This window comes from Carex rostrata, chromosome 24, assembly GCF_964058835.1.
Source record: "Carex rostrata chromosome 24, lpCarRost1.2, whole genome shotgun sequence".
Lineage (NCBI taxonomy): Eukaryota > Viridiplantae > Streptophyta > Magnoliopsida > Poales > Cyperaceae > Carex > Carex rostrata.
In genome coordinates this window covers 7,444,720-7,472,435 of record NC_135941.1, presented here as the reverse complement: position 1 = coordinate 7,472,435, position 27,716 = coordinate 7,444,720, and the positions used below count along the sequence as shown (strand labels likewise).

At 30.3% G+C, this 27,716-nt stretch overlaps 2 protein-coding genes across 4 annotated transcripts; one reads left to right on the top strand and one right to left on the bottom strand.

The window, feature by feature from the left end:
* Positions 1–297: 297 nt before the first annotated feature.
* Positions 298–20,324, top strand: LOC144575398 (uncharacterized). 3 transcript variants are annotated; one of them, XM_078325535.1, is made up of 3 exons: positions 298–892; positions 1,175–1,191; positions 19,916–20,324. In XM_078325535.1, exons 1-3 carry the CDS (start codon positions 391–393, stop codon positions 19,976–19,978), a joined length of 582 nt encoding a protein of 193 aa, XP_078181661.1. In that variant the 5' UTR covers positions 298–390; the 3' UTR covers positions 19,979–20,324. The 3 variants fall into 3 exon arrangements, with proteins under 3 accessions (XP_078181661.1, XP_078181660.1, XP_078181659.1); XM_078325534.1 differs by lacking the exon at positions 1,175–1,191 and having other exon boundaries at positions 19,899–20,324; XM_078325533.1 differs by lacking the exons at positions 298–892; positions 1,175–1,191 and adding an exon at positions 19,081–19,693 and having other exon boundaries at positions 19,899–20,324.
* A 2,160-nt stretch (positions 20,325–22,484) lies between these two features.
* Positions 22,485–26,133, bottom strand: LOC144575399 (putative phospholipid hydroperoxide glutathione peroxidase). The gene is made up of 6 exons (XM_078325537.1): positions 25,968–26,133; positions 24,504–24,580; positions 23,877–23,938; positions 23,468–23,586; positions 22,946–23,113; positions 22,485–22,737 (listed from the first exon to the last, which is right to left on the bottom strand). The coding sequence occupies exons 1-6, from the start codon at positions 26,010–26,012 to the stop codon at positions 22,708–22,710; spliced, it is 501 nt and encodes a 166-aa protein (XP_078181663.1). The 5' UTR covers positions 26,013–26,133; the 3' UTR covers positions 22,485–22,707.
* Between the last annotated feature and the right edge of the window lie 1,583 nt (positions 26,134–27,716).

Genomic DNA, 27,716 nt, shown 5'->3' with positions numbered 1-27,716 from the left:
TGACATATTTAGGTATATATGGAGTTATGGGTCTGAGCTGTACGGCGCACTGTGAGAATTTCGGTCAGTAGATGTTTATAGAAGCTTTTTATGAATCTCGAAAAATAGCACTAATCTCAAAACAAAATCAATCGTCCAATTTGCGCTCCACTTGAATGGCTATTGATCGACATACATCATGATGTCGTCCATCACCATAACCATCATCATCATCATCATCACACAAGCCAAATTCATACCTCCTCCTCCTCCTCTCATATAAATATACCTCTCCGTCGCCAGCTCATTTCCAAGTCACTTCCGCTAGGCCCTAGAGAAAAGAGAGAGAGAGAGAGAGAGAGAGAGAAACAGAGGAGAAACAAGAAGCCTTGTGAGAAAGCAGGAAGAGATATGGGCCAAATGGCGGAGTCACCACTATCCCCTCCGACAACTCCCCAAAGACCCGAAATTTGGGAAAATCTCGACGATTACGAGTCAGATGACGAAGAAACAGAATCGGGATCAGAATCAGAATCATGTGCATCTCTATCTCTCCCGACGAAACCTGGCTCCAGTCCGGTCTGGCTGCGCAAGCCAAGCGCGGTCATGCTAGAGGGATACGTGGACGGCTCAGATTCGTCCGACGGGACATCTGACGGCAGTGTAGCACGCACCAAGAGCCTGACGGACGACGATCTGGAGGAGCTCAAGGGGTGCTTGGATCTTGGATTTGGTTTTAGCTATGAGGAGATTCCAGAGCTTTGCAATACTCTTCCAGCGCTTGAGCTGTGCTATTCTATGAGCCAGAGATTCTTAGACGAGAAGAGATTGGATGGAGAGAGTGACTCTGTTGCCAGTGCGTGCTCTTCTCCTTCCCCTTCGCCTGTTGCCAATTGGAGGATTTCTAAGCCTGGTAAGATCTGATAATGGATTTTCTTGAAATATCAAATGTTGTCCAATTAGAATGAGTTCCTCAATGGATTTATTTAATTAACTGAATTTGCTTTGAGAAGAGTTCATCGTGTTAATTGATTATTTTACAAATAAACCCTTTTACTCCCGATATCAATTACATTAGTATGAATAAGAAAGAACTGTATCTTCTACTCCAAGTACTCTTTTTTTTTTTTGTATTCCATGTTAGCTAGAGAATCACGAATCATAACTAAACGACATTTATGTATGTATATAATAGGCGATGATCCAGAAGAGGTAAAAGCAAGACTCAAATATTGGGCTCAAGCTGTTGCATGCACTGTCAAACTCTGCAACTGATATCCAGCTGGCAAATGAGTTCCAGGAAAGTGAAGACCTATAATCTGAGTCCCACATATTCAAAGGAATTGGGAAGCTGTGGTGTCTTTTTGGCCAGACACTTCTGGACACGGTTTGTGTCCATACCGTGGTCGATCATACCACTTGAGTGAATATCGAGGGTATCATTGGACGTACAATTGTCTAAAGGATCTTTTTAATCATAGTTATGCACAACTTAGAAACATTGTGGAGAAACATTGTGGAGAAGACATTTGGAATTTTGAAAATCGGATTTAATATTTGTCAATGGATACGTAGGTATAAATTTAAGATACAACCCAGAGTTATAGTTGGCTGCTGCATTCTACACAATTTCATTAATCGTCAAAATATGATTCGAGATGTTTCAGACGAATCGTGGTGGATGAACAACAAATGAGCACTTACGTTTCTGCTGGTAATACTGGAATTGAAGGACATATTTGACACTTTTATTGTACTTTAATTATTTGTTATTGAGGTATTGTGTTGTTGTAGCTTATTAATTATTTCAAATTTATTGAAACTATTTTTATTCTAATGGTTAGATTTTGTTTTCAAACATTACTACAAATTAAATGATGATTGAAATATTTTCTTTAATTGTATTATTTTTAATTGGCTAGTTACTAGTTAAATTTTTTTTATATTTTTTTCATTTACAATTATATGATAAAAAGATGCTTTAGATATTTTTAATTACTCTTGAATAAATTTATTATTTGTAATTGTTCTTGACGTTGAGATATTATATTAGCTAAAAAGATAATTTAAATATTTTTAATAAACAATAGTTAAAGATTAGAATTACTTAAAAAAAAGGAAAACATATAAATTATTATTTTATTCATTATCTCCAAATTATATTTTAAAGAGTGCATCTAAATATTTTTTTTCACTATTTTGAATAGCTTTGAATTAGTACTATTATTTTACAAAATTAGTGTTATTTTTATTTATTATTCTCAGTAACTATTATAGCTATTTTAGAGTGCATTCAAACGTAACCAACAGAAGATAAAATATCATGGAAAGCAAGAGTTAGGCTAATATGACATTGGTGTTATTTCAAACTAAATAACACCATATCGTAAACCGTTAGATCTGCTTTAATGTTCGTACAATCTGCTTTTACTGTTCAAGCACTTTATTTTGTATGAATATTAAAGCAGATCTAACGGTTTACGATGTGGTATTATTTAGTTTGAAATAACACCAATGTCATATTAACCTAACTCCATAATTGAGGAGAGAGAAAAATATATATTGAGGCCCAATTACAGCCCATAATTTCCGGTAATAAATTGATGTTTATTTTATTTTATTTTTTTTGAAAGAGATAAATTGATGTTTATTGGTAGAGGAACAGTGACACGCACGTGAGTAGATAGACGGTGGTTGTCAGTTTTACGAAATTTGTGCGCATGAATCCTTAGGGATTGATTAACGGCTAGTTGGGCCCATGTCACATGCTTCCCATTCATAGCAGACTATATCAACCACAAACGCCACGTGGCTCTCTCTGCCAATTGCACTATTTATAGACTTCAAGAAATTAGAATTACAAATTACAAATCAAACATGCAGAGAAGAGCAAAAAAGTTTCTAAAAAATGACAAAGTGGATCAGTACCGATTGATCACCACTAAAATTCAAAATTCATTGAGACGGTTGCCCCCGTTACATATTGGGTTGGGTCCGCCCTTGACCGAATCCCACTAAGTTCCCAATTTCTATGTGAAAAAAATAGACTGGACCTTTCTAAATTGTTCTTTTGTTCAAGTTGTACAACATAACACATATTGCTGCATGATTCCATGTTTATGATTTTATATAAAAGGAGATATTATTTTTCAATAAATTTTCAAAATTGATATAATAATCACTATGATAATTATGAAATGACTAAAATTATATTTAGGATTTTATGTCTATGGATATCTATATCCGTAAAATTTTGTTTCTTGAACAAACTCTTAAATTGACCAATTAAGTTTGTGGTAATAATTCCGGATCTTCTTCTTGTTCTTCTTTTCTGCAAGGATAGATACTCTGCATCTGTCTTTTTAACTTTAGAGATATAACAAAAAAAAAAAAACGAAATAATTCCAATTTTTTTAAATATTCAGGGAAACGACTAAAATAATCATATTTCTGATGAGCTACAAACGAGAAGGTATAATTCTTAATATGCCACGATTAAATCACTTTGTTATGTTTTTTTTGTTTTTGTTTAAAAATCCGTAGGCAATTTTATGAAATCAAAAGAGTTACAAATTAGCAGTTGTATAAGATTAGACCACGAGTGTCTGAGAAAGCATACAACTATAAATAAACTAAAAATGCACAAAAAGTATGTGCATTCTATTGAAACTTTGTTATGTTTTTATTCTCCAAATTAAATATAATGTTGGTGTGGACGCTTAATTTCTATAATATGGTGAGGAGACGACTTTTGTACTAATATGAACACCACCTGTTTTTGTTATATTTGATGTGAAAGGTGACATCAAAATTCCTTGCTTTTTATATTTAAAGAAGATCAACTGACTCTATTGATTCAAATAAAAAATTGAGGGAGAAAAAGATACAATTAGGGCGTGTTCGGCAGACGGACGAGAATAAGAATAGAAATAGGAATGAGATTGCAAAATTTTTGAACTAAATTTTACTGTTCATGTGGGGGAAAAAAAAAATTCAGTCGGAGTGAATTTTTTTTTTCCCACGTGAACGGTAAAATCCGAACACGTCCTTATAGTGGTACTAATTTAATTAGGGTAAATTAATTCTATGACAGATCACCCAAAATAATTAACATATATTTTTATTTGTCCTATTCAATTTTGAAGTATTCTGTCTTGGTTATTGAACACTGATATTAATAACAAAAAATTGTCGGTGTATCCATTTTAAAATTTTCATAACACAAAAAATTGTAAAAATGTGCCAAACAAATTGTTTCTCACATACTATTTATAAAAATGCTTTGTGAATTTTTTTTAATTTTCTTAACATATCACAAATAAAACCAAATAATTTTGAACAAAATTTTAGGTTTTCCCTTTCACATGGAAAGGTTATGTAATATTAGTTCACAAACTGATAATTTGAAAAATTGGTTTATGTAGTTTCAATTTAATTTTTTTTTTTTAAAAACATTTGATTGAACCTAAACTTAATTGATGGATGGAAAAAATATTTATAAGATGCATGTCGTAACCTACCGATAAATAAATAAATAAACATGTATCATGTTTGTATTTAAAATTATTTTGTATGCTAGTGTGAAAGCATCCATTGGTGTTGCGGGGTTGTGGGTCCCAATTTTAATTAATTTGAGATTTTTTTTTTATGGAATTAATTTGAGAATTCAAGCTGGCATGCCAACTCAGATTGCGTTGAGTCAGCTTGTGAAAAGGCCTTTTTAGTTTTTTTTCCCCATTTTTTTGCTGTAAGAGAAGACCCAGGTTTTATGGTTTTATAATTAAATGCTCTTCAGGTAATTTATCTTTTAAATATGCTCTTCAGGAAACTTTGTATTGTCTATTTCATAACAATATAATTATTAATAACTCTCATTTATTTTGACAAGGTAAGTTTAATTATATTGTGTAGCTGTCAATAGCTGTCTAAATTCCCGACCAAATTATCTGAATTTTCTCAAATACATACTTTGTTATTACTATTGTAACCGTGCGTAACATATTACAAGATAAAAAAATTATCACACAAATGACATATTTTCATAAGAAATAAACCAATGAAAATAATTATTTTTCATCAATAATATGTAGACCAACATATTTCTGTAATTGATCATGTAATTTGATCTACATTATGTCATTATGTAATTTGAAACCTTTTGCACCCTTTTATGAGGGAAAATTATTTCATTGATAATTATTATTTCTTATCCACTAATGGAAAGAAATCGGGATCAAAAGAAGACAGACTAAATAAATTTGTGACACGTACGTGTGATGAGCACATAAGTAAATAAATTTAGACTTCTACGCGTAAATAAACAAAAAAAAATTCATAGAATCAATAGAAGACAGACTATTTGATTGGAGGGCTGATATTCAATCCGAAATTTTATCTTTTAATCACAACCATTGACGGATAAGGACATCTACGTTATTAATATAAGAATGAAGATAACTTTAAACTTAGCTATTGCATAATTAACTAATACTTGTTGTTTTTGTACATTTGTACGTGTTGTTTGAATTATTCTATAATAGACAATTGAATATTGCATAATATATATTTAAAAAGTTGCATGATTCATAAGTCAATGAGTACTTGTCTATTAATTTAAAAAAAATTGCCAAAACATTCCAAAAATATTTAAAGGGCGATGATTTAGGTATAACTAATAATATTTCTTTATATTATATAGAAACAAATTTCTATAATTTATAATATCGAAGATATCTTTCAAATCTAAAAGAAGATTTCTTTCTCATTTATTTGTTGTGTGAAATATTGTATTTTTAATTTATTGTTATTTTACTTGAATACCCTATGCACTTATACATAATTTAAAAATGGAAAATTGACATACTTGCCATTGTTTTGATTTTTTTTTTCATGGCGTTATTGAATCAAACCATCCTGTTATTTTGTGTTTCAGATCGGTTTAAACCTATCATAAATTAGAGGATCCTCATAACAATCCCTGCAGTCTCAATCCCGCAAAAAATCCCATACAAATTGCCAAAAAAGTCATGGGGAGATCGCTCAATCATTAATACTCCGCAGAAACTGTTAGTATTTAATTTGAAGTTTTAAATTTGTAAAGTATTAATCTCTATGCAATGATCTCTATTTATGATTGAATAAATCAATCCATCAATTGTTCCCGCACAAAATTTTTTTTTTTTTTTGGATTGTCCCCGTACTACTGGGGACCATTAAATAAACAATCCCCTCATAAATACTTATCAGTTATCCTCGCACAAATTTTTTTTTTTTTTTGGATTGTCCCCGCACAACTAGGGACCATTAAATAAACAATCTCCTCATCCAATGATAAATACTTCTCAGAAATAATGATAAATAATTTATGCTACATGGATAAATATTTTATGTTACATGGATAAATACTTTATGTTACATAAATAAATACTTCACAGACATAGCTGCAACTTTTAGTAAAACATCAATGATAAATACTTCTCAAACATAATGATAAATATTTTATGCTGCATGGATGAATACTTTATGTTACATGGATAAATACTTCTCAGACATAACTGCAACTTTTAGTAAAACATCAATGATAAATATTTTATGTTACATGGATAAGTACTTTATGTTACATGGATAAATACTTCTCAGACATAATTGCAACTTTTAGTAAAACATCAATAATAAATACTTCTCAGACATAATGATAAATATTTTATGTTACATGGATAAATACTTCACAAACATAACTGCAACTTTTAATAAAACATCAATGGTAAATACTTCTCAAGCATAATGATAAATAATTTATGTTATATGGATAAGTACTTTATGTTATATGGATAAGTACTTTATGTTACATGTATAAATACTTTATTTTACATGGATAAATATTTTATGTTAGTGGGAATTGTTATTAAATGAAGTATAATTAATGCAGTGATTGTTATTAGAGGAAAGCATAATTAATGCAGGGATTATTATTAAATAACAGTCTAATTTAATACGGGGATAAATGAAAATTATTAGCGGAATAAATGGGGGGAGGGTAAAGACTGTTAATGAAGTTAATATTGAGGTGAGAGAGTGCGGAGAAAAAAAGAAGGACATGGATGAGAAGATTAGTATAATTATTCTAAATTAGATTGTCTTTAATCAAGTAAGACAAAAAAGAAAAAGAAAAATGTTGTCCTAAAATATGTGGTATTCGTTATACGTAATTAAAGGGCTGTAATTTCAAGTATATCCTTCATAAACTTTAAATTATATTCTTCTTTTCAAAATAGTAATATCATATTTATCCTTTTAATATTTAACTAGTATAGTGTCCGTGCATTGCAACGGTGACATATTATAAGAAAAAAAAATATTTATATAAAAAATATATCAATGAAAATAATAATTATCCAAAAATTAAGAGACATGTTAATAGAGAATTTATATAATTCTGTATTTTTAATTAACTCTAATCGGGATCTCTGATAATTATTTGATGATGTGATGATTCTTTATTTTAAAGTACCAATGATATCAAATAATAGCACAATTCAAATCTAATCAAAAATCGTACAACAATTCAATATCTACATATAATATGATATAAAAAAACATAAATAAAAAATGTTATCATGTGTATATATAGAATATATATACACACACATACATTATAAGAGAAATATATACGTATACGTTCCAATTTATATTCTTCTTTGTTTCTAATTTATATTCTTTTTTTTCTTTGTTTTCAATTTAGAATATATATACACATACACATTGATATATTCTGTATTGGAAATATATTCTAAATTGCCCATAACAATATGTATAGAAACAAAGAAAGATAAATAAGGAAATAAAAAAAATGATTTCCATTGTAATCCATATAGAAATGAAGAAGAAGTAAGGAAACAAAGAAATAAGAAAATGAAAGATGGAGTCTGCTTAATTGAAAATGAAAAATATGAAAACAAAGAAATAAGAAAATGGAGAAATATATCACTAAATTTCAGAGTTTGTTTAATTTTAATTGTAACGTATGGTGTGGCAGCACGTGGTGAGTATGTTTTTAACTAAATTTAGACTTCTATACATAAAACATATGCATTTAATCAGAAGAAGACAAATTACGTAATTAGAGAGCTCAAATTAAATCTGAAGTTTCATCTTTCAATCAGAGCCGTTGGCGGATCGGACACCCAACGTGCTTAATAATGAAATGGAGATAACTCTCGCATCTACACAACGTGCTTATCCTTCTTTTACCGATTTTTTTTTTTTTTTTTTTTTTTTTTTATTACAAATCACAATAGTGACCGCCAGATGAATCAGCTCCCCAGAAAAAAAAATAAAATAATAAGAAAGAGCATCTAAATGTTAATAATACAGCCACAAGAATATTAAAACCAAATGAAAATAAGCTAGTAATTTAGTGGCAAAGGATGGTGCTACGGCTACCTCAAATAATAATGTGAAACCTAAATATGTTTCTTCGGATTGAATTATTCCATGTCACCTCATATGACAAAATAGAATAGAGAGGGGCTTTCACTTGAAAATTGAAATAATCAATGGGATTACCTTACTTTTTGCCATTTTCTGTGGAAGGAACCACATGTTAAAATCCAGCCAGCGCTTTCGTATTCCTTTTTTATTGGAAAGACTAAAGAGGGTTTATAAAGTATTGGTTCTGATTTAGATAAAGCTCTATATATCCACATGTTATTATACAACTACCAGCATGAGCATATATATATAGCTGATGTGGCCACTTTACCTTATTCTAATTATTTTCTCTCAACCAATTCTAGTAACTTTGACCTGTAGAAATGAAAATCAGTTCTGTCGTTTTCTTTAATAGGCTCCATTGATCTGCTTTGCCATACAAAAGATAAAACAATAATCAATATTTTGAGTGAGCTATGTACTATGCATAGTGCATATTAATTAGTTTGTATTTTTGATAATATATTTATTTATAAAATTCAAACAGTCAATCTGAGCCGTTCAACATGATAATCATATCAAAATTTATATGTTTTATTTACTTTTACTATTTTTAAAATAGATAAAAATTTACTTTATCTAAAAAAAATCATTCAAAGTAGTAATTTTCTAACTGTCTAGAAAAATAATAAAAGAAAATTATATTAAACATAATATTTAGTCTGCAAATATTTTTTTTACATGATGATCACGTTGAAAACAAAAATTGTGATTCAAAGTACAAACCGCTATGTGTTATGCATAATACTATAACTTTACTTGAATATTTTTAAGAAATAATTCATAATAAATATTTTGCATGAAGATTTTCTGCTTTTAAAAAAAAAATACTTAGGTCGTGCTCCAGATGGGATAGAAATCTCTTCATTAAAGGAAAAAAACGGTAACGAAGGGAAGATGAGAAGATAGCGGGCTGCCCACATCGCGTCCCCGCTCCAGAGGAAGGTAATTGGAGAAGGAAGGAGAGGAACGCGCTATTATAGCAAGAATAAGCCACTGTTCAAAGCTTCAAAATTCATAATTTCCAAATTAGATGTAGAATTTACTGCAGCGAGAAAAATAACGCTAGAGCTCTTCCTTCCCATTCATCTGAGCGCTGCGTTTGTGGAGCTCAGCCTTAATAAAAACAACAAGGTCATGAAGATCCGAGAGAGCTTGTCGCAATTTTTGGAGGCAAGATTGCTGAACCAATTAGCCAAGACGGGTGAACCACATAATAAAAAGGGTGCCACGTGTCACTCGTGAATGAGACGGTGAGAAACGCAGATGGCAACTGGGTCATCTAAATCTTGTAACTTAGAAAGTGTAGTTTGTGCTTTTATCTTTGCTGTTTTTCTACCTTTTATAAAGTTCTTCCAGCTAGGATTTTATGCGGCCGCTTATTTAGTATCTTATTTGTCCAACTAGACTTGCACATGTTAAGTACTTGAGTCCATCTGATTGATACTTTGATAGGCTCTAGAAGTGCTATTGCAAGGATGGCACCAATTACTACACATAATAGTTATAGAAGAACAGAGCTCTCTGTCTATGCACACACCATCGAGTGCGTATCCTCTGATATATCTCAACTTTTGCGTGACCGACGTGTCCGGTGCCTATTCGGGGGTGATGTAGGGGTCCTTATTATTTGTGTTCTGAGATTCGTGCAGAACGTATTTAAACGATTGAGATTTTCCACAAAGTCACGCAAAGTTTGAGATATCTCAGAGGATACGAATTCCACACGATCCAAGTGCCAATCTGCTGGCCTGGGTAAGCTTATCCTTCCATGTCATCTTCCAACTGTGACTGGTAGCGCTTTTGTGGTGTATAGTTATTTCATTGTTTTGGTTAACGACTTGGTGATGGTATACAATTTTGTCTTCTTTTTCTTCTAAGTTTATCCTTATATTTTTTGTTTTCTTGGTTAATTGAATCCTGTTGGGAGAAAATCAGGCTCTTTATCTATTTTACAATTTAGGAGCAGGTAAACCACAATCTCACTGCAAATGGGGTAAATATTTTAACAGAACAGTTTTGGCTTCATACAGTGCACGGACTTCATAATTAAAACAACGTTACATATAGTTTGTGCATTGCTTGATGTAAAACCTGCTCTGTTAAAACCTTCACCCCTGCAAATGTAATTAATTATCTATATGACACGATCATTCGGAAATTTTTTTTTATTCTATAATTATTTTAATGCAATCCTCAACTGCATATCACATGTTTTCTTCCTTAATTAATGGACGGATATTTTTCTTCCCTCCTTTCTATACAATATTAAACTATTTCATCCCTTTCATTCTAAATTATTTAATGAAAATATCTCTCTTACCTTTCTCCTCTCTTTTTTCAGCAGCTCCATATGATGACATTTTCAGTCAATCTATTCTATTATCTCTCGGACAAATTTTTTTTTTTCATTTGTTTAATTTATTTTCATTGATTCTGTCGATTCTCTCCACAACCACAAAGTAAGCTTTAACCACTAAGCTACAAGTAGATATGTGATATTTTATAAATAGGACTATGTTATAAAAAATGTTCTAAAAAAGATAAAAATTCAATTAATTTTTAATATATATATATAATTAAAATTTTAAAATCATAGAGTAGCTTAGCACTCGTACGGGTGAATGTACATCCGCCCCTGATGATAAATTGTGCGTATCGATTCATTTCTAAAATTACAAATGTTTACAATTATTAGTGTTATTTGATGCAAAAGTAAATGTAGACTTTCAAATTATGTGAATAAAAAAAATTAACTTTACAAATATTCATAACATTTTACTTGAAACTATATAACAAAATCAATGAAAAAAAAATCAATTGACCCATTTCTCCTTATTAAATCCTCCCGGATTTGATATTGTTTTAAATTACCAAACTAAGGTTTAATTAAAACAACAATTAATGCCCTTCAAATGTAGTCAAATGTCACAAGTTTTATATTGAAAATTAAAATACGAAAATAAATAAACTACGTTTAAAAATTCTATTTGTTATTAGCATTTTAAAATGTTATTCATAAATTTTATAAAAGTGAAGACATTAACAAATAAAAAAAAAAGACTTTAATCCTTACGGTTTATATATGGTAGACGATTCACCTATTCAAAAGAATTTTTTTTATAAACCATAATTTAAAAAAATTATGAAACCAACATGATTTTGTTTTTTTTTTACAAAAACCACAAGAACTGAAATGTCATTTCGGTTCGAATATTTTTTTGGGGGATTGAACTGGCAATTCAGTCCGAGGTATTTTCGCAAATTTTACAACATCATTTTTTTTAAATCTGTGAAAATAGCTCAGACCGAAATGACAATTCGGTCTCAAAAAAAAAAAGAATACTTCGGACCAAAATGGTATCTCGTTTCTTATGATTTTTGTAAAAACCAATACAATCAAGTTAGTTTGGTAAAATCTATTTATTTCCATGCGCTGGGTGTGAGGTATTTTCATGGGCTCTCAATAAAATATAGTATTCGTTCTATTTAGCGGGTCATGGGTCATGTAAAAGTATTTCCAAGGACGGATAAGAAGCATTTCCGATGACTGGCATCAGGGATTTCCATGCGCTACTTTAAATATGTCAGCAAATCCGATTTTATTTCCAAGAGCCCTTCCTCCTCTTGAAAATAATGTATGCTGCCCATGGAAAAAATGGAAATTCTAGTAGTGTAATCTCTTTCACTGCAAAATAATTTTTAGGTTTTTTCAAATCTGCATGAACCGTATATCCAAAACCGCATGAACTTGACTGCATGAGATTCTGTATGCAGAAGATCACTGCATAAGCATATGTGATCCATGCGGCCGCATTTTAAAACACTAGTTATTTCTATATAAGTATGTTGTCGTATATGTTATAAATTTATGGAAGTTTACCTGATCATTCGGAAAACTTTTTTTATTCTATAATTTTTTTAATGCGCTCCTCAACTACATATCACATGTTTCCTCCCTTAATTAATCTACGGGTCTTTTTCTTCTCTCCTTTCTATACAATATTAAACTATTTCATCTCTTTCATTCTAAATTCTTTAATGAAAATATCTCTCTTACCTTTCTCCTCTCTTTTTTCAGCGACTTCATACGATGACATTTTCAATCAATCTATCCCATTCTCTCTCGGACAATCTTTTTTCATTTGTTTAATCTCTTTTCATTAATTTTGTCGATTCTCTAACCAAAGATTTCTCGCCAATAACTCTCGTGAATGATCTCTCTCTACTCATTGGTTCTTGATTTCTTTAACTTGGACCTCATCTAACTTAATTTTTTTTTTCATGATAAATAGTGCGTATCAAGGTTCTAAATAGTTATTATTGCAACATTGCGGAAAATCTAAAAAAAAAACTATCGCGAATAGCATAGCTACAACGAAAGCTATCTTACATAGCATTTTTTTATTTAATTCCTTTTTTTATACTAATTATCAACATTATCTAAAGTCTCATAAAATAATAAGTAACACAAAATTAATTAAGAAATTAGAATATTCATATTAAGCCAGTATAAAGTCCAAATTGCTATTCGAAGTTATCTAATATCATAAACTATCTTTTTTTTTTCCATTCAAAATAACCTAAGCATCATGGCAAAAACTATATATCATTTTCTATTAAAAAAAACTATGACATAAATTATCTATTTTTTTCTATTTAAAACAAGAGCAATCTGGATCTTTAAAAATATTGGTCTTTGAAATAAATTTTCAGTTTGTGTCTTTAAATAAAAACCTATGTAGCTATAGTGGTCGTAGCTAAAATAACACACTTTTATTCTATAGCTTAGCGTTTAAGATCCGACAATGCTACAGCGCGTTATTTAGAACACTAGTGCGTATCGATTCATTTCTAAAATTATAAATGTTTACAACTATTGTTATTTGATGCAAGAATAAAAGTAGACTTTCAAATCATGTGAGTAAAAAAAATTACTTTTACAAATATTCATAGAAAATTACTTGAATCTATATATATAACAAAATCAACAAAAAAAAGTTAATCTATTGACCCTATTTTTTCTTATTAAATCCTCCCTGATTTGATGTCGTTTTAAATTATCAAACTAAGGTTCAATTAAAACAATAATTAATGCCCTTCAAATGTAGTCAAATGTCACAAGTTTTATATTAAAAGTTAAAATACGAAAGTAAATAACTATGTTTAATAATTTCATTTGTTATTGAATAATTATATCATTTCCTTCACTTCTGTCTCCGCTTTCTCCCCCACACTCCTCATATCAAAGATTAACTTCTTTAACTGCCAATGATTCCACTAATAACTGTCTTAAATAACTTTTGAATTAAATTATACTGTTCCCGCTAATATACCGTATCTCTCTTTCCTGATTCAAATTTCAAAAGTCATTTTCTCCCTGCAATTTCTTTTTTTTAATCTAAGGCGATTTTTCTCACGACGTATCTCTCTTTCCTATTAGAAATAAATATTTATATGTTTATTGATGTTCAAAAAAATATTTATCATTATGTCTGACAATTATATATCATTATGTATGACAAGTATTTATCATTATTTTTGACACAATGATGCATTGATTTTATTAAACATTACTTGTTGACAAGTTTAAGAATAAAATATTCATTTTTGTATTGGCAAGTATTTATCTCTGTACCATAAAATATTCATCCAATTTATTTAAGTCATATATGTTTTACTGAAAGTGCAATTAAAATATTTAGAAATAAATGTTTATTTGTTTATTGATGTTCAAGAAAGTATTTATCATTGTTTCTGAAAAATATTTATCATTATTTCTGACATGATAATAAATTGATTCGATTAAACATTACTTGTTGATAAGTTCAAGAATAAAGTATTCATTTTTGTATCAACAAGTATTATTCATGTACCATAAAATATCCATTTAATCTATTTAAGTCATTGATGTTTTACTGAAATTTGCAATTAAAATATTTAGAAATAAATGTTTATCTGTTTATTGATGTTCAAAAAAGTATTTATCATTATGTCTAACAAATATTTATCATTTTTTCTGACATGATAACATTGATTTGATTAAACATGACTTGTTGGCAAGTTCAATAATACAATATTCAGTTTTGTCTCCTCATGGATTTATTCAAGTACCATAAAACATTTATCCTTTTTTTACCAGAAAATATTTATTTAGTGGTTCCCCATAGTGCGGGAACGATACAGAGAAAAAAGAAAATTTTGTACGGGGATAACTGATGAACTTTTTTCTGCTTACATAAATAGAGTTCATTGCATAGGGATTAATACTTATACCTTCCAGATAAATTCTTTGGAGCTTCATGTTAAATAATCGTCTTTTAGTAATAATTTAGTCGTCCTCCAAGGTAGTTATAGAAGTTAATACGGGAATAAATGTGAAAATTAGAGTGCGAAAATTGTTATCAGGATCCTTTGTTATCAGCATTTTAAAATGTTATTCATAAATTTTATAAAAGTGAAGACAGTAACAAATACAAACAGAGACACTTTAATCCTTACCGTTTATAGATGGTAGACAATTCACCTATTCAAAGGGTCCTATTTACTTGTCTTTTGATTTTGAGGTCAGGTCACTAATTAAGTATTGGGGAGAGATGGTTTTGGCCTGACCAAGTACAAAAAGGTACTTTGGTGAAGTTATTATATTTTAAAACTTAATGGGGGTCTGATAGCGATCTTTGGTAAATTAAGTCGAAGGGATCTGTACCAGTACCAGTACCAGTCTACCTAGATGAAAATAAATGGGCAAGGTACACTGCATTATAGTTGCATCACGGATCATATATATGGTTCTCTTTCAGAGATTCACTTTATAAATAAAGTCCCCATGAAATCTTTTGGGACCTCAAATTGTATATTTAGCTATGGCAAAATAAATTTTTAGTTATAGAAACGGAAGTATAAAATTGAGTTTAATTAGAAGAGCTGAAAAATATAGTATAATACAATTTCTCCCCTTAATATATTTTAAAATTATAAAATTTAAGAGGAATTCATTAAGATCGTGAATTTGCGGATACTATTTTACTAAATATCAACATGTCTTGATGGATAAAATCGATTCCTAAAAATAAAATAGATGATTCTTCAGATCTGTTGATTCTTCTGAATATCATTTTGACTCATGACTCGAGTTAAATAATTTTGAGAAAGTTCAAAGGGAAAGATATTTTATTCATTATTTGAATTTATTTTGTTTCATCTTATTTGATTCCTCCGTTATAAATTCTGCAATAAGATTAGGGTGGCTATAAAGTGGTTCTTAAGCGTATTCGACTAGTTGAATACGAAGTCTTCTGGGATATCTTGTGGGGTATATAGAATAGAAGTCATCTTATTTGATTCCTCCGTTATGAAAGATATTTTATTCATTACTTGAATTTATCTTGTTTCATCTTATTTGATTCCTCCATTATGAAAGATGTTTTATTCAAACTTAAAATCCATGATATATCCATAAGATTCCTATTTTTAAGCAAAGTCCCGAGCAAGAGGGCTTAGCTTATCGTGATTTCTTTTTTATCACAAATTTTCATTTTATTGGGCAGTTTAGTAATTTTTTCTCCACAAAGATCTGCCCCTCTTAGCTATTATAGAATATCTACTCGTCTATATAAAATCGAAATACTTATATTAACATTCGCTATCTTGAACCTCTCCAATTATGCTTTTTTGAAAATCATAAATAAACAATTTTCTTAGGTGGAATAAATACTTATTTATTATTTTTTCTTTGAAATTGGGTCAAAAACGTATCAAGGATATTTAGGATGGAAAAGATTTTACAGTAATTATAAGATTCCTAATATCTATGACAACCAACACACAAATTTATCAATTTAAAAAAAAAAAAAAAATTAAGATTGTAATGCATTTTCTACCCCTTAAATTATAGGGTGTATTTAATAAAAATAAATAAATAAACTGTATTCAACTGATGATATCTGAATGCCAATTGGCCACCATAGAATAATGTAAATATTTTAACATGCCACCAAACAATATTTGATTTAATTCGGATTTCAAACATGACCTATTGAAAAATAGAAAACACATTGGCAATTTTAAGTTAGATGTCAATATATATCAAATCTAAAAAAGGTCTCCTCCTTAAATTCAAAGAACAATATATACAATAGTAAGTAAATAAACATGTCTAATGTGCATTTATCATTTAAACTATCAAGTCTATCATGTAAGTCTTTCTTCATGGTTGAATTTAAATAATGTCACATAGATGAATTTAAAAAATACAAACAGAGAATCTATTCCACTTTGTTTATGAAATCTTTTTATTTATGAAGGATTTCCAGATTACATAACCTGGCAGGTTCTCATATATTATAAATGACAACTGTATAATTAAAGATAAATTAATACTTTTTCAGGGGTTTACCTTTCTCTAAATCTAATGATTTATTTAATGAAAATTTGAAAATTATATCTATTGTTTATATTTCAAAATGATCGGCAAACCACAGATTAATATTTATATGATATAATTCAAGACAAAGCCCATTCCTTTACGCCAAAGAAATGTCATCACAATTCTAAGTATAATGCATATTTAAAAACTAAAAATAACATTTTAATTGATCATACATATAGCATGTTATATTTTTTTTAATTTCCTTGTCTAATTGACTTAATTATAATAGAGTACAAATTGTACAAGTAACGCATTAATTTCAACAACAAAAATAAGAGGTTCAGACTGACAAATGATTTGCAGATTGATATCAGAAGCTAATTGTTGACATTTAGAAGCATCTCTGATATAAAAATCTTGGTGCATTTATTCTAAAAAGACATCCAAACTTTAATTATGTACAATTCATTTGAAGTGTATGGCTAATTATTATACCTTATACAGGTATTGTAGATTGATGCACAACCAACAACAACACAAAACCAATGAAGATATTTAAAAGATATTTACATGGTAATTATTATGAAAGCAAACGGGATCAAGATTTTCAAAATGCACAGTCGAATCGATTGAGACACACATCGAAAAAAAATCAACATAGTTATCTCTGTATTCAATGACAGTGTTAATTATCATGACATTTCAAAAATTGAATGTGGCCATTATGCTCCAACGAGTTAATTTTAAAATGTCTGCTCGACAAGTAATTTAATGCATCTAATGAATTTAATTTAAAGTAAAATTAAAATATCTTATAAGTAGAGTAAAGTTAAATCACTAAAATATCTCCCAATCTGTTCTAAAACCCACTTTCTTTTTTTGTCTCTTCTTAAAAAAATAATAATAATTTCTCCCTCTCATCACTTATCATTTTTTTTCCTCTGTTCAATCTCATCTAAATTTTCAACAATAATCTTGCGAATATAAAACTCTGAACATCTTATACTTGATTTTCTTTTTCAAATGAGATCCATATTCAAATACTTTTGGTTATATTCGCTTTCTAGTTTTTCTTTTTTCTTGATATGCTATGTACGAAAACTTGATGCTAGGTATAAATGTTTCATATGCTATGTATAAATACTAGATCTGTTATGTATAAAGATTGCACTTCGAACTTTTGAAAAATTTGATATGTTATATATGAAGACTTGACATGTTACCTGTAAAAACTTTAAATGCTATTAATAAAAGTAAAATCAATTTTTTTATAATATCTTACACTATCCAGTCCTACTCTTGATATAGATTATTTATGAAAGATTATAATTCAAATTTGCACTAGCTAGTTCTATTTTTCGTTTTAATAATTTACATTAGCTAGTCATACTTTTGATACATAATATTTATAGAATAATCCAATTCAAATTAAAACCCAACTAGCATCAGTTGTCCGGTCTTCATAAAAAGTTAATATATCCAATGTTTATAAAGAGTTGTTATGTTAGATATAAATATTTGATATGTTATGTATAGAGACTTGTACGCATAGGTATAAAATTTGCACACGCCAATTAGAGCCAGCTGTAAATGCACTAGCAGTCTTTTAAAAAATAATCCCGGTCAAAATCACTCACTAATTGGAGATTTGGCTGGAGATTGAATCTGAGGGTCACCATCATGTTCCTCAAATATATGAGAACAGTTAGATATTTCATTTAAAATTACTTCATCAACTTATATACATCATTACAATCAAATACTAAATACTTTCCAGTAATTTAGTATCTAATATGTTTAACTTACAAAATACAATGAAAAAAGTTTAGAAGTTTCGGAAGTTTCACGTTCCTACTATAAAATAGCACAATATGATATGACATATTTAGGTATATAATATGGACAAATATGAAAACTTCCAACAAATACTGGGTCCGAGCTGTACGGCGCACTCTCAGAATTTCGGTGAGTAGATGTTTATAGAAGCTTTCTAATTTTCAGCTGTGTAGCTATGCATGGCTTTCAAAAAAAAAAAAAAAAAAAAATAGAAGCTTTCTAATTTTCTATGAATTTCGAAAAATAGCACTAATCTCAAAATAAAATTAATCGTCCAATTTGTGATCCACTGGAATGGCTACTGATCGACATACATCATGATGCCGTCCATCACCATCATCATCAACATCACATAGGCCAAATTCATACCTCCTCTCATATAAATATACCTCCCCGTCGCCAGCTCATTTCCAAGTCACTTCCGCTAGGCCCTAGAGAAAAGAGAGAGAGAGAGAGAAACAGAGAGGAGAAACAAGGAGCCTTGTGAGAAAGCAGGAAGAGATATGGGCCATATGGCGGAGTCACCACTATCCCCTCCGACAACTCCCCAGAGACCCGAAATTTGGGAAAATCTCGACGATTACGAATCAGATGACGATGAAACAGAGTCGGGATCCGATTCGGAATCAGAATCAGAATCATGTGCATCTCTATCTCTCCCGACGAAACCTGGCTCCAGTCCGGTCTGGCTGCGCAAGCCGAGCGCGGTCATGCTAGAGGGATACGTGGACGGCTCAGATTTGTCCGACGGGAGATCTGACGGCAGTGTAGCGCGCACCAAGAGCCTGACGGACGACGATCTGGAGGAGCTGAAGGGGTGCCTGGATCTTGGATTTGGTTTTAGCTATGAGGAGATTCCAGAGCTTTGCAATACTCTTCCAGCGCTTGAGCTGTGCTATTCTATGAGCCAGAGATTCTTAGACGAGAAGAGATTGGATGGAGAGAGTGACTCTGTTGCCAGTGCGTGCTCTTCTCCTTCCCCTTCGCCTGTTGCCAATTGGAGAATTTCTAAGCCTGGTAAGATTTGATAATGGATTTTCTTAAAGTATCAAATGTTGTCAATTGGGATGAGTTCCTCAATGGATTTATTTAATTAATTGAATTTGCTTTGAGAAGAGGTGATGGTGTTAATACTTCAGAAGGATAAAATTGATCCTTCGATTTAAAATTTGAAATCACGAATCGTAACTAAAGGGCATTTATGTATGTATTTAATATATAGGTGATGATCCAGAGGAGGTAAAAGCAAGACTCAAATATTGGGCTCAAGCTGTTGCATGCACTGTCAGACTTTGCAACTGATGTCCTGGTAAATGAGTTCCAGGAAATTGAAGACCTATAATCTGAGTCCCTGATATTCAAAGGAATTGGGAAGCAGTGGTTGGTGTCTCTTTGGCTTGTCAGACACTTCTGGACACGGTTTGTATGAAGTGTATGATTAATTGAGGAGTGTTTTTCAAGGGATGACAAGTCATTAACGTGAGATATTCTATAATGGTTTCAACTTTCAGCAATTTTGTTTTATGAAGATCATATGAAATGTTCTTGTATATATTATATTCTTGGTTGTATGTTATTGTTAGCTTTCTGCTAATATTTGAGTCAAGGACTCGTTGTTAAATGAAATATATGTTTCTCATGGTGCAAATTGCAAAGCAATGTGCTGTCTTTCTTTTGTATTGGTGTTATTTGTACAGAACCAATTTGCTGTCTTATCGTGTCCGTAAGAGAAAACAGTATAATATTTTGAATCTGGTACCGGTTATTATTATGTATGTTATAAATACTGTACCAATTATTCTCAATTATATTTTCTCTCCCTCTCCGCTGTGTCTCAGATTTTCTTAATCTGTGTAATATTTATGTCACTTACAAACAGTTGTAAATCCTCAATATATACTTTTACTCGGAGACCCTTGATGTTTATAAATTGTGAATATATCTTCAGACTGGGTGACTATAATTTTTAAAATTGTATATACTTCGTTGTAAATTTTGGATTATACTAGAATTATTTTTAAAATGCTCGTCTCATGTTTAAGGTCAACATGAATTTAATATTAAATATATTTTGCTGCTATGTTTGATAATCTATTTTGGTTGTTCAACATGGAACAGAAAAACGTAGATATGTAAATAATGTGGCCCGGTCCACATTGATTTGATAATATCCAAGAAATAAAACATGTATAAATTAACCACTATTCTAAATTCCAATAAAAAAAAGGTGGTTATTGGAACATTTTTATTTGAACTTTGAACACATGTTTGGTGTTACCCTTTGAAAACGTGTTCGCTGAAGAAAATTTAAGATGTCTATATAGCATTTGAACGTTGAATATTTATTCAATATAATTTCCAAATAAAAAGTTTGATTATATGTCTGGCTTTGACGGTGAAAATAATTTTAATTTTCACCGTATGATAATAAGTGATTGCACATAGTGAAATGATCACCTAAAATGTTGCACAATTTTTTTCTTTAGCATAATAAAACACACATTTTTAATTTTACTAACTATAAACCATGTAGTTCCAAAATGGTTCAAATTATTCCTAAAATAAAATTAATCGATTTTAATAGTTGGCTACGTTCTTCTTTATTCAATTTTCGAGTTTCAGTTTTCTAAAATGTATTTTTAACTTTTAAGCTGCAAAAATAACAATCATTAATATAATTAAAGGAAATACCGAATTTTGTTTCTGATTCTGAACTTGTTGTTAGGTAGAAAACAATGAGAACTAGTTTGAGCGTATAATGGCTTTGCCAGCTGTACATATTGCTCAGCCGAATCCATGAAAGTTGAATTTTGCTTTCATATTTCTGAAATTAACAAATTTAAACCTTTAATGTAAGAGAAGTTGCTTTCAGAGAATAATTTTTTTTGCCCATTTGCTATTACCAGTTGTTTTCTATTATGCTGGTGTGCCTTTCTGAATTGGTTTGTAGGCAGGATTAGGTGCTTTAGTATTTTTCAAAGATGCTTCCTTGGTGGAGATATATACTTGTTGCAATATTAATCATGAGAAATTTGCTGTTACATACCAATTCGGTAGCAACCAAAGTTGGTATATTTGAGTTTGTTTTCAAGCTTTTCTACTTTTGTACCTTTTTACCCTTTTTCACTTCCTTTATTCTCTCTGTCATTTTCTCCTTTATTTTGATCATTTGATATTTTGAGTCCAAACTTTCGAGAAATAATAGCTATCAAGTTAACAGTATAGGCTGAAATTTTGGTACTGGAACTGAACTGAAATTGTTACTGAAGTATTTGCTATAAATTCTTGGCTCTGATTTATAGTAAAGTTTGCAGTAGCAAAAATTCCAATCAGATTCCAAAATTTTTAAACTGTGATTGTAACCAATTTTCTAAGAGTTCACTTTAATTTAATAGAAAAATATGAAACAGGTGCTACAAAGTTGGTACTGCTTTATTTCAAAAAGAAAAATTCAATAGAAAATAATTATTACAAGAAAAAATAACTAAATTTTTTCTCAGATAAGCTGATAATTTTTATATGATTTATTTGAGGTATTTGTACACCGTCATCATATGAAGTTCTTGTACTTTTCTGCACTTCTGCTGATATGCTGATAATTTTTTTACTGTTATCTATTTTTTTTTATCTTAATAAACCATCCATGAACAACTCGAAACCCACAAAAAAAGTCGTAGATTTTGTGATCTTATAGAGCAATACAACTATACAAGATATGTTTAGGTGACTGCCTCCTAACATTACTGGCAAAAATGGAAAAAGAAACAAATAATATGTACTCTAGTACCCACAACCTCCTTGCCTGTAATTTGTACTGTGTCTTGCTAATTATAGTAATGCATAGATAACAAATTGTATACATACACTTTATTAGGTACAAATGCATAGATAATTACATTTGTGAATATATATTTATTTTGGAGAACAAATGAAAAGACCAGAGTTTCAAGAGGAAGCAATGTTATATTGTTGAATATACTGGTAAACAATCATCTTCTTCATGTAACATCTGCCAAATCATTGAATGTTGATTAGGCCTCCAAAAGCTTCTGGATATCTTTCTGCAATATTTTGATGATCCAGAGTTAAAATCAGATGATTATTTTGTAGCTACATTTCAATTTTTTTAATATATTCATGTAAAACTTCGTAATTAGACAGAAAAAGTCATATGCAAAACTAACAATAACTATGTTTAGAAAGCCCAATATTTGTGATTGTTGTGTAATAATGAGCATAATGCTAGTTCAAAAGTATAGGTAGCAATACCTCAATCTTCAAGGGCGAAGTGGTTGGTGCGTATCGCTCCAAAACAGTACCGTCTTTTGCCACAAGAAACTTAGTGAAGTTCCATTTGATACCATCTCCAAAAATGCCACCTTTCTTAGCTTTAAGGAACTGGTACAAGGGTGATGCATTCTTCCCATTCACATCAACCTATTATATATAGCAAAAATGAAAAAATAACACTATGGTTAAACAAAGATATTAGATATATCATGTTTTCTATTTTTCTTTTTTAGTTCTTTTGGCAATATTTTTTAAGACCTGCTTTTTCACCAAAAAAACTGAAATTAAGAAATTAACAACATAATAAGGGGGTAATTAAAAATTTGAAAGTCAGAAACTGTCAGTTCTTGTATGACTAAACCAAATAATATCACTGTCTTATTTTATTCCTTTTCTTCCAGTAAAAATCCCACAAAATAATTAATTTGTCAAACTTGAAAAAAAATTATCCCATTATCAAAATTAACTGTTTTAATTGGTATATCTCCACTTTTAGTTTACCTTATCAAAAATTGGAAACTCAGCCTTGAACCTGGTACATGCAACCTCCTTGATTTCTTCATTGCTTCCTGGTTCCTGACCCCCAAACTGGTTGCATGGAAATGCCAATATCTCAAAACCTAAGAAGCATAATAACCAAATATGAAAATCAAATAAATATAGGGGTAGTTATAACTTATAAGAGTACTGTTACCATACTGTACCGGGTCTTTCTTTTTATATTGTGCCTCAGTAGAAATTGAACCCACAATACTAATTGTACCGTACCAGACTATTCTTTCAGGCTTAATTACTGTAGATTTGCACATTACTTGGTAGCAGAAGGATACAATTACTAGATGTTTAGACCGGTACACAACCAGTAAAGTTTCATTGATGGGTAAAGGTAATTCATAGGAGAACAACCGACCTTTGTCTTTGTACTTCTCATACAACACGCTCAATTCCTTGTAGTTAGAATTTGTCAATCCACTGCACATTCCCAAAGTAAAATTGTAAATCAATATATATATGGTCCTTCAGAAATAAAAATTGGATTCTCATTTGAATGAAAAGGATGAAACAAGATGTAATATTACTTAGCTTTTAGAACATAAATTATAGCGCACAGGGTGGATCTAGGATTTTCATCGGGGGGCAAAAAAAAATATCGAATCGGGTTTAAATAACTAATCGAATTTAAACCCATTAACTAATTGGGTACTCGATAAAAAAACAATGCTTTGACTTATATTTTGCAATGCTCGGACTTGTAATTTCTGATGCTTTAACTTATAATTCTAATACCAATCATAATTCAAAAAATATATTTTGATTTTAACACTAAATTTAACCTGAATTATAAATCAAATATCCAAGAGATGGGCAAAAAAATTTCCAAGAAAGGGCAAAGTCGATCAGTACTAATAGATCACCACTAAAACTCAAAATTCAGGGGAGGCGGCTGCTCCCCCTGTTACATACTGGGTCCGCCCTTGATGGTGCAAGGTGAAATTAACTCACAGCCGAGACTAATAACGGTGTTAAAATTTATTACCATTGAGAAGCAACATTGACTATTAGGAGAACCTTGCCACTGTAAGAACTCAAGTCCACATCATTTCCACTGATATCCTGCATAATAAAAGAGATGTAAGCTTAATTTGTTCATTTTTTTAATCCTATTTTGATAAAATTTTCTGATTGATTTAGAAATTTTCTGATTTAATCATTTTTACAAGTAAGAACAACTAGCAGTGATTATTTTGAACGTTCAACAATTTGTATTACGATCAGGTTTCTAGTTTTCTTGGGAGATATGGAATATGCTATGCATAGCATAGAGCCCCTCCATGCAACGCCTTGGATTTCGACTTTTCAAAATCCTAACAGTCGATCCGAACCGTTCATCTTGTTCTCCATATTAATATGTATTTGGGGATCAAATTTTACATTTTTTGAAAATTTTTTACTATTTTTTTAGATTTATTGAAAATTGCTGTTTTCAGCAAATCTGGACCATAAAAAAACAGCGATTTTCAATAAATCTAAAGAAATAGTAAAAAAATTCCAAAAAATGTAAAATTTGGTCTCCAAATACATATTAATATGGAGAACAAGATGAATGGTTCGGATCGACCGTTAGGATTTTGAAAAGTCAAAATCTAATGCGTTGCATGGAGGGGCTCTATGCTATGGATAGCATGCTAGCATATTCCTATATATATATATATATAGGACTTGGCTACGGTGCTATGGGTAGCTAAGAGGCCTCCCGTGCTACGGCTCAATATTCGACTTTTCAAAATTCTAACGGTCGATCCGAACCGTTCATCTTGTTCTCAATATTAATATGTGCTTGGAGACCAAATTTTACATTTTTTGGAAATTTTTACTATTTGTTTAGATTTATTGAATATCGCTGTTTTTTATGGTCCAGATTTGTCTGAAAAACAGCGATTTTCAATAAATCTAAAAAAATAGTAAAAAATTTCCAAAAAATGTAAACTTTGGTCTCCAAATACATATTAATATGGAGAACAAGATGAACGGTTCGGATCGACTGTTAGAATTTTGAAAAGTCGAATATTGAGCCGTAGCACGGGAGGCCTCTTAGCTACCCATAGCATATTAGCCAAATCCTATATATATATATATATATCAAAGGGAAGATACATTTTAACTCTTTGCTTATCGAATTAAGATGACAGCACAATAAAAACAGAAAAAAATAATGCTACTCAGAATATTTTTGTTAACAGCTATATATGCTGATAGCTTCTGAGTTCTGAGGTTAAGCATGCGTACATAATTAAGAAACTTATTAGCTTAAGATAAGGAACAAAAGAGCATGCTCAACAAATGAGATCCCCCTTCTGCTAAAGCCCCTCAGGTACCGCACGAAGGTCTTTGAAATTCGTGCCAGATTAAAATAAATGATCCAGATCTCATTCTACCTGAATGGATTTGAATTCTTCACTAAAATGTAAGAGGACTAGAAGAAAGAGAAAGAAAGTTTTACCTTAACTTTGATGTCATAGATGGAGTTAGGCATCGCTTCAGCCATTTCCCTCTCTCTCAAATAAAATTTCAGAGATGATCAGTTTTAGTGCCCAATGCTGTTATTTGATTTGAATACGGAACAGCGCTAGTTGTAGTTTTCAAGCAATAGTACTATTCATCAAGTTGACTATGGAATGACGATATCATACTTGTAAATTATATGTGTATATAGAGGGCTGATAACTATCGCAAGGAAAATATCCCTCGCAATTGTAAATTCTAAATATGCAGAATTTCTTTTACGTGCTAGATCAAATGAAAACAGAATACATAAATTGTTCAAGAAAAAATGGAATAAAATATATTTTTTAAACTGTTCTAATTTAGTTATTTTATTGATATCATAATTAATATTCATTCAACAAATTAATCATGGGCGGAGCCAAATTTTTGAACTATGAGAGTCAAACGTGAATAGGGATCAATCATATAAAATATTTGTACTACGAATGAGGATCAATTTTACAGTATCCATAATATTTTAATCTAAACTATATTGAATGTCGTGTGTAATTATAAAAATTTTAAAAATAAATGGGGTCAATTGACTCCATTACTTAACTGTGTCTCCGCCTCTGGTATAACTAACACGAATATTTTTTGTTGACATGGATAACTTTTTTTTATTATTGTGGCAATTGATTATTTGATATTAACAGTAAAATTATTCATTAGATTTTGGATGGAGTGCATATTGAAGTGATGCGAATATCGTTGATTTAAGAAAGATATATTAAAGTTTAATGACCAAATATCTATAAAGAGCAATGCAATTTATATCCTCCAAGAGGTTTAAAAGATCATTCCAAATTAAATTATAGTTATGTTACATATTGTATCCATTAAATTTACTCTTTTTTCATAATCTTTTCTTAAAAAAGAATTTAGTCTTAGCTAATTGTTTTTCCGTTTTCTTTATTCTTGATTTTTTTTAATCTTTTGTTGTTTTGGTGCGTCAATGTTTTTAAAAAATGCTTCAGCTAATTTACACAATCAATATCAATATTTAGTATAATCTCTTAAATATATTTTCCTATTTTGTAAGAATTTGAGAATGTCATCAACTCCCACAAATATATTACAATAATTAATTAATTATAATTTTATTCTTAAATAACAGCTGGAAGTTAACATTAAAATATCATAAAAATACATTTTAAAATATGGACCCTGATAACAATCCCCGCAGGTCTATCCCCGCAAAAAAACCCGCACAAACTGCCAAAAATATCATGGGGGGACCGCCCAGTCATTAATGCTCCGCAGAAACTGTTAGTATTTAACTTGAAGCATCAAAGTATTTATCTTGAATTCGCAAAGTATTAATCCTTATGCAATGATCTCTATTTAGGAAAGAATAAATCAACCCATGAGTTGTCCCCGCACAAAATTTCCTTTTTTTTTGAATCGTCCCTGCACAACTGGGGACCATTAAATAAGCAATCCCCTCATAAATACTTGTCATTTATCCCCGCACAAATTTTCCTTTTTTTTCTGGATTGTCCTCGCAAAATTGGGGACCATTAAATAAACAATCCCCTCACCCAATGATAAATACTTCTCAGACATAAGGATAAATACTTTATGATACATTGATAAATACTATATGTTACATGGATAAATACTTATCAGACATAATTGCAACTTTTAGTACAATATCAATGATAAATACTTCTCAGACATAAGGATAAATACTTTATGATATATG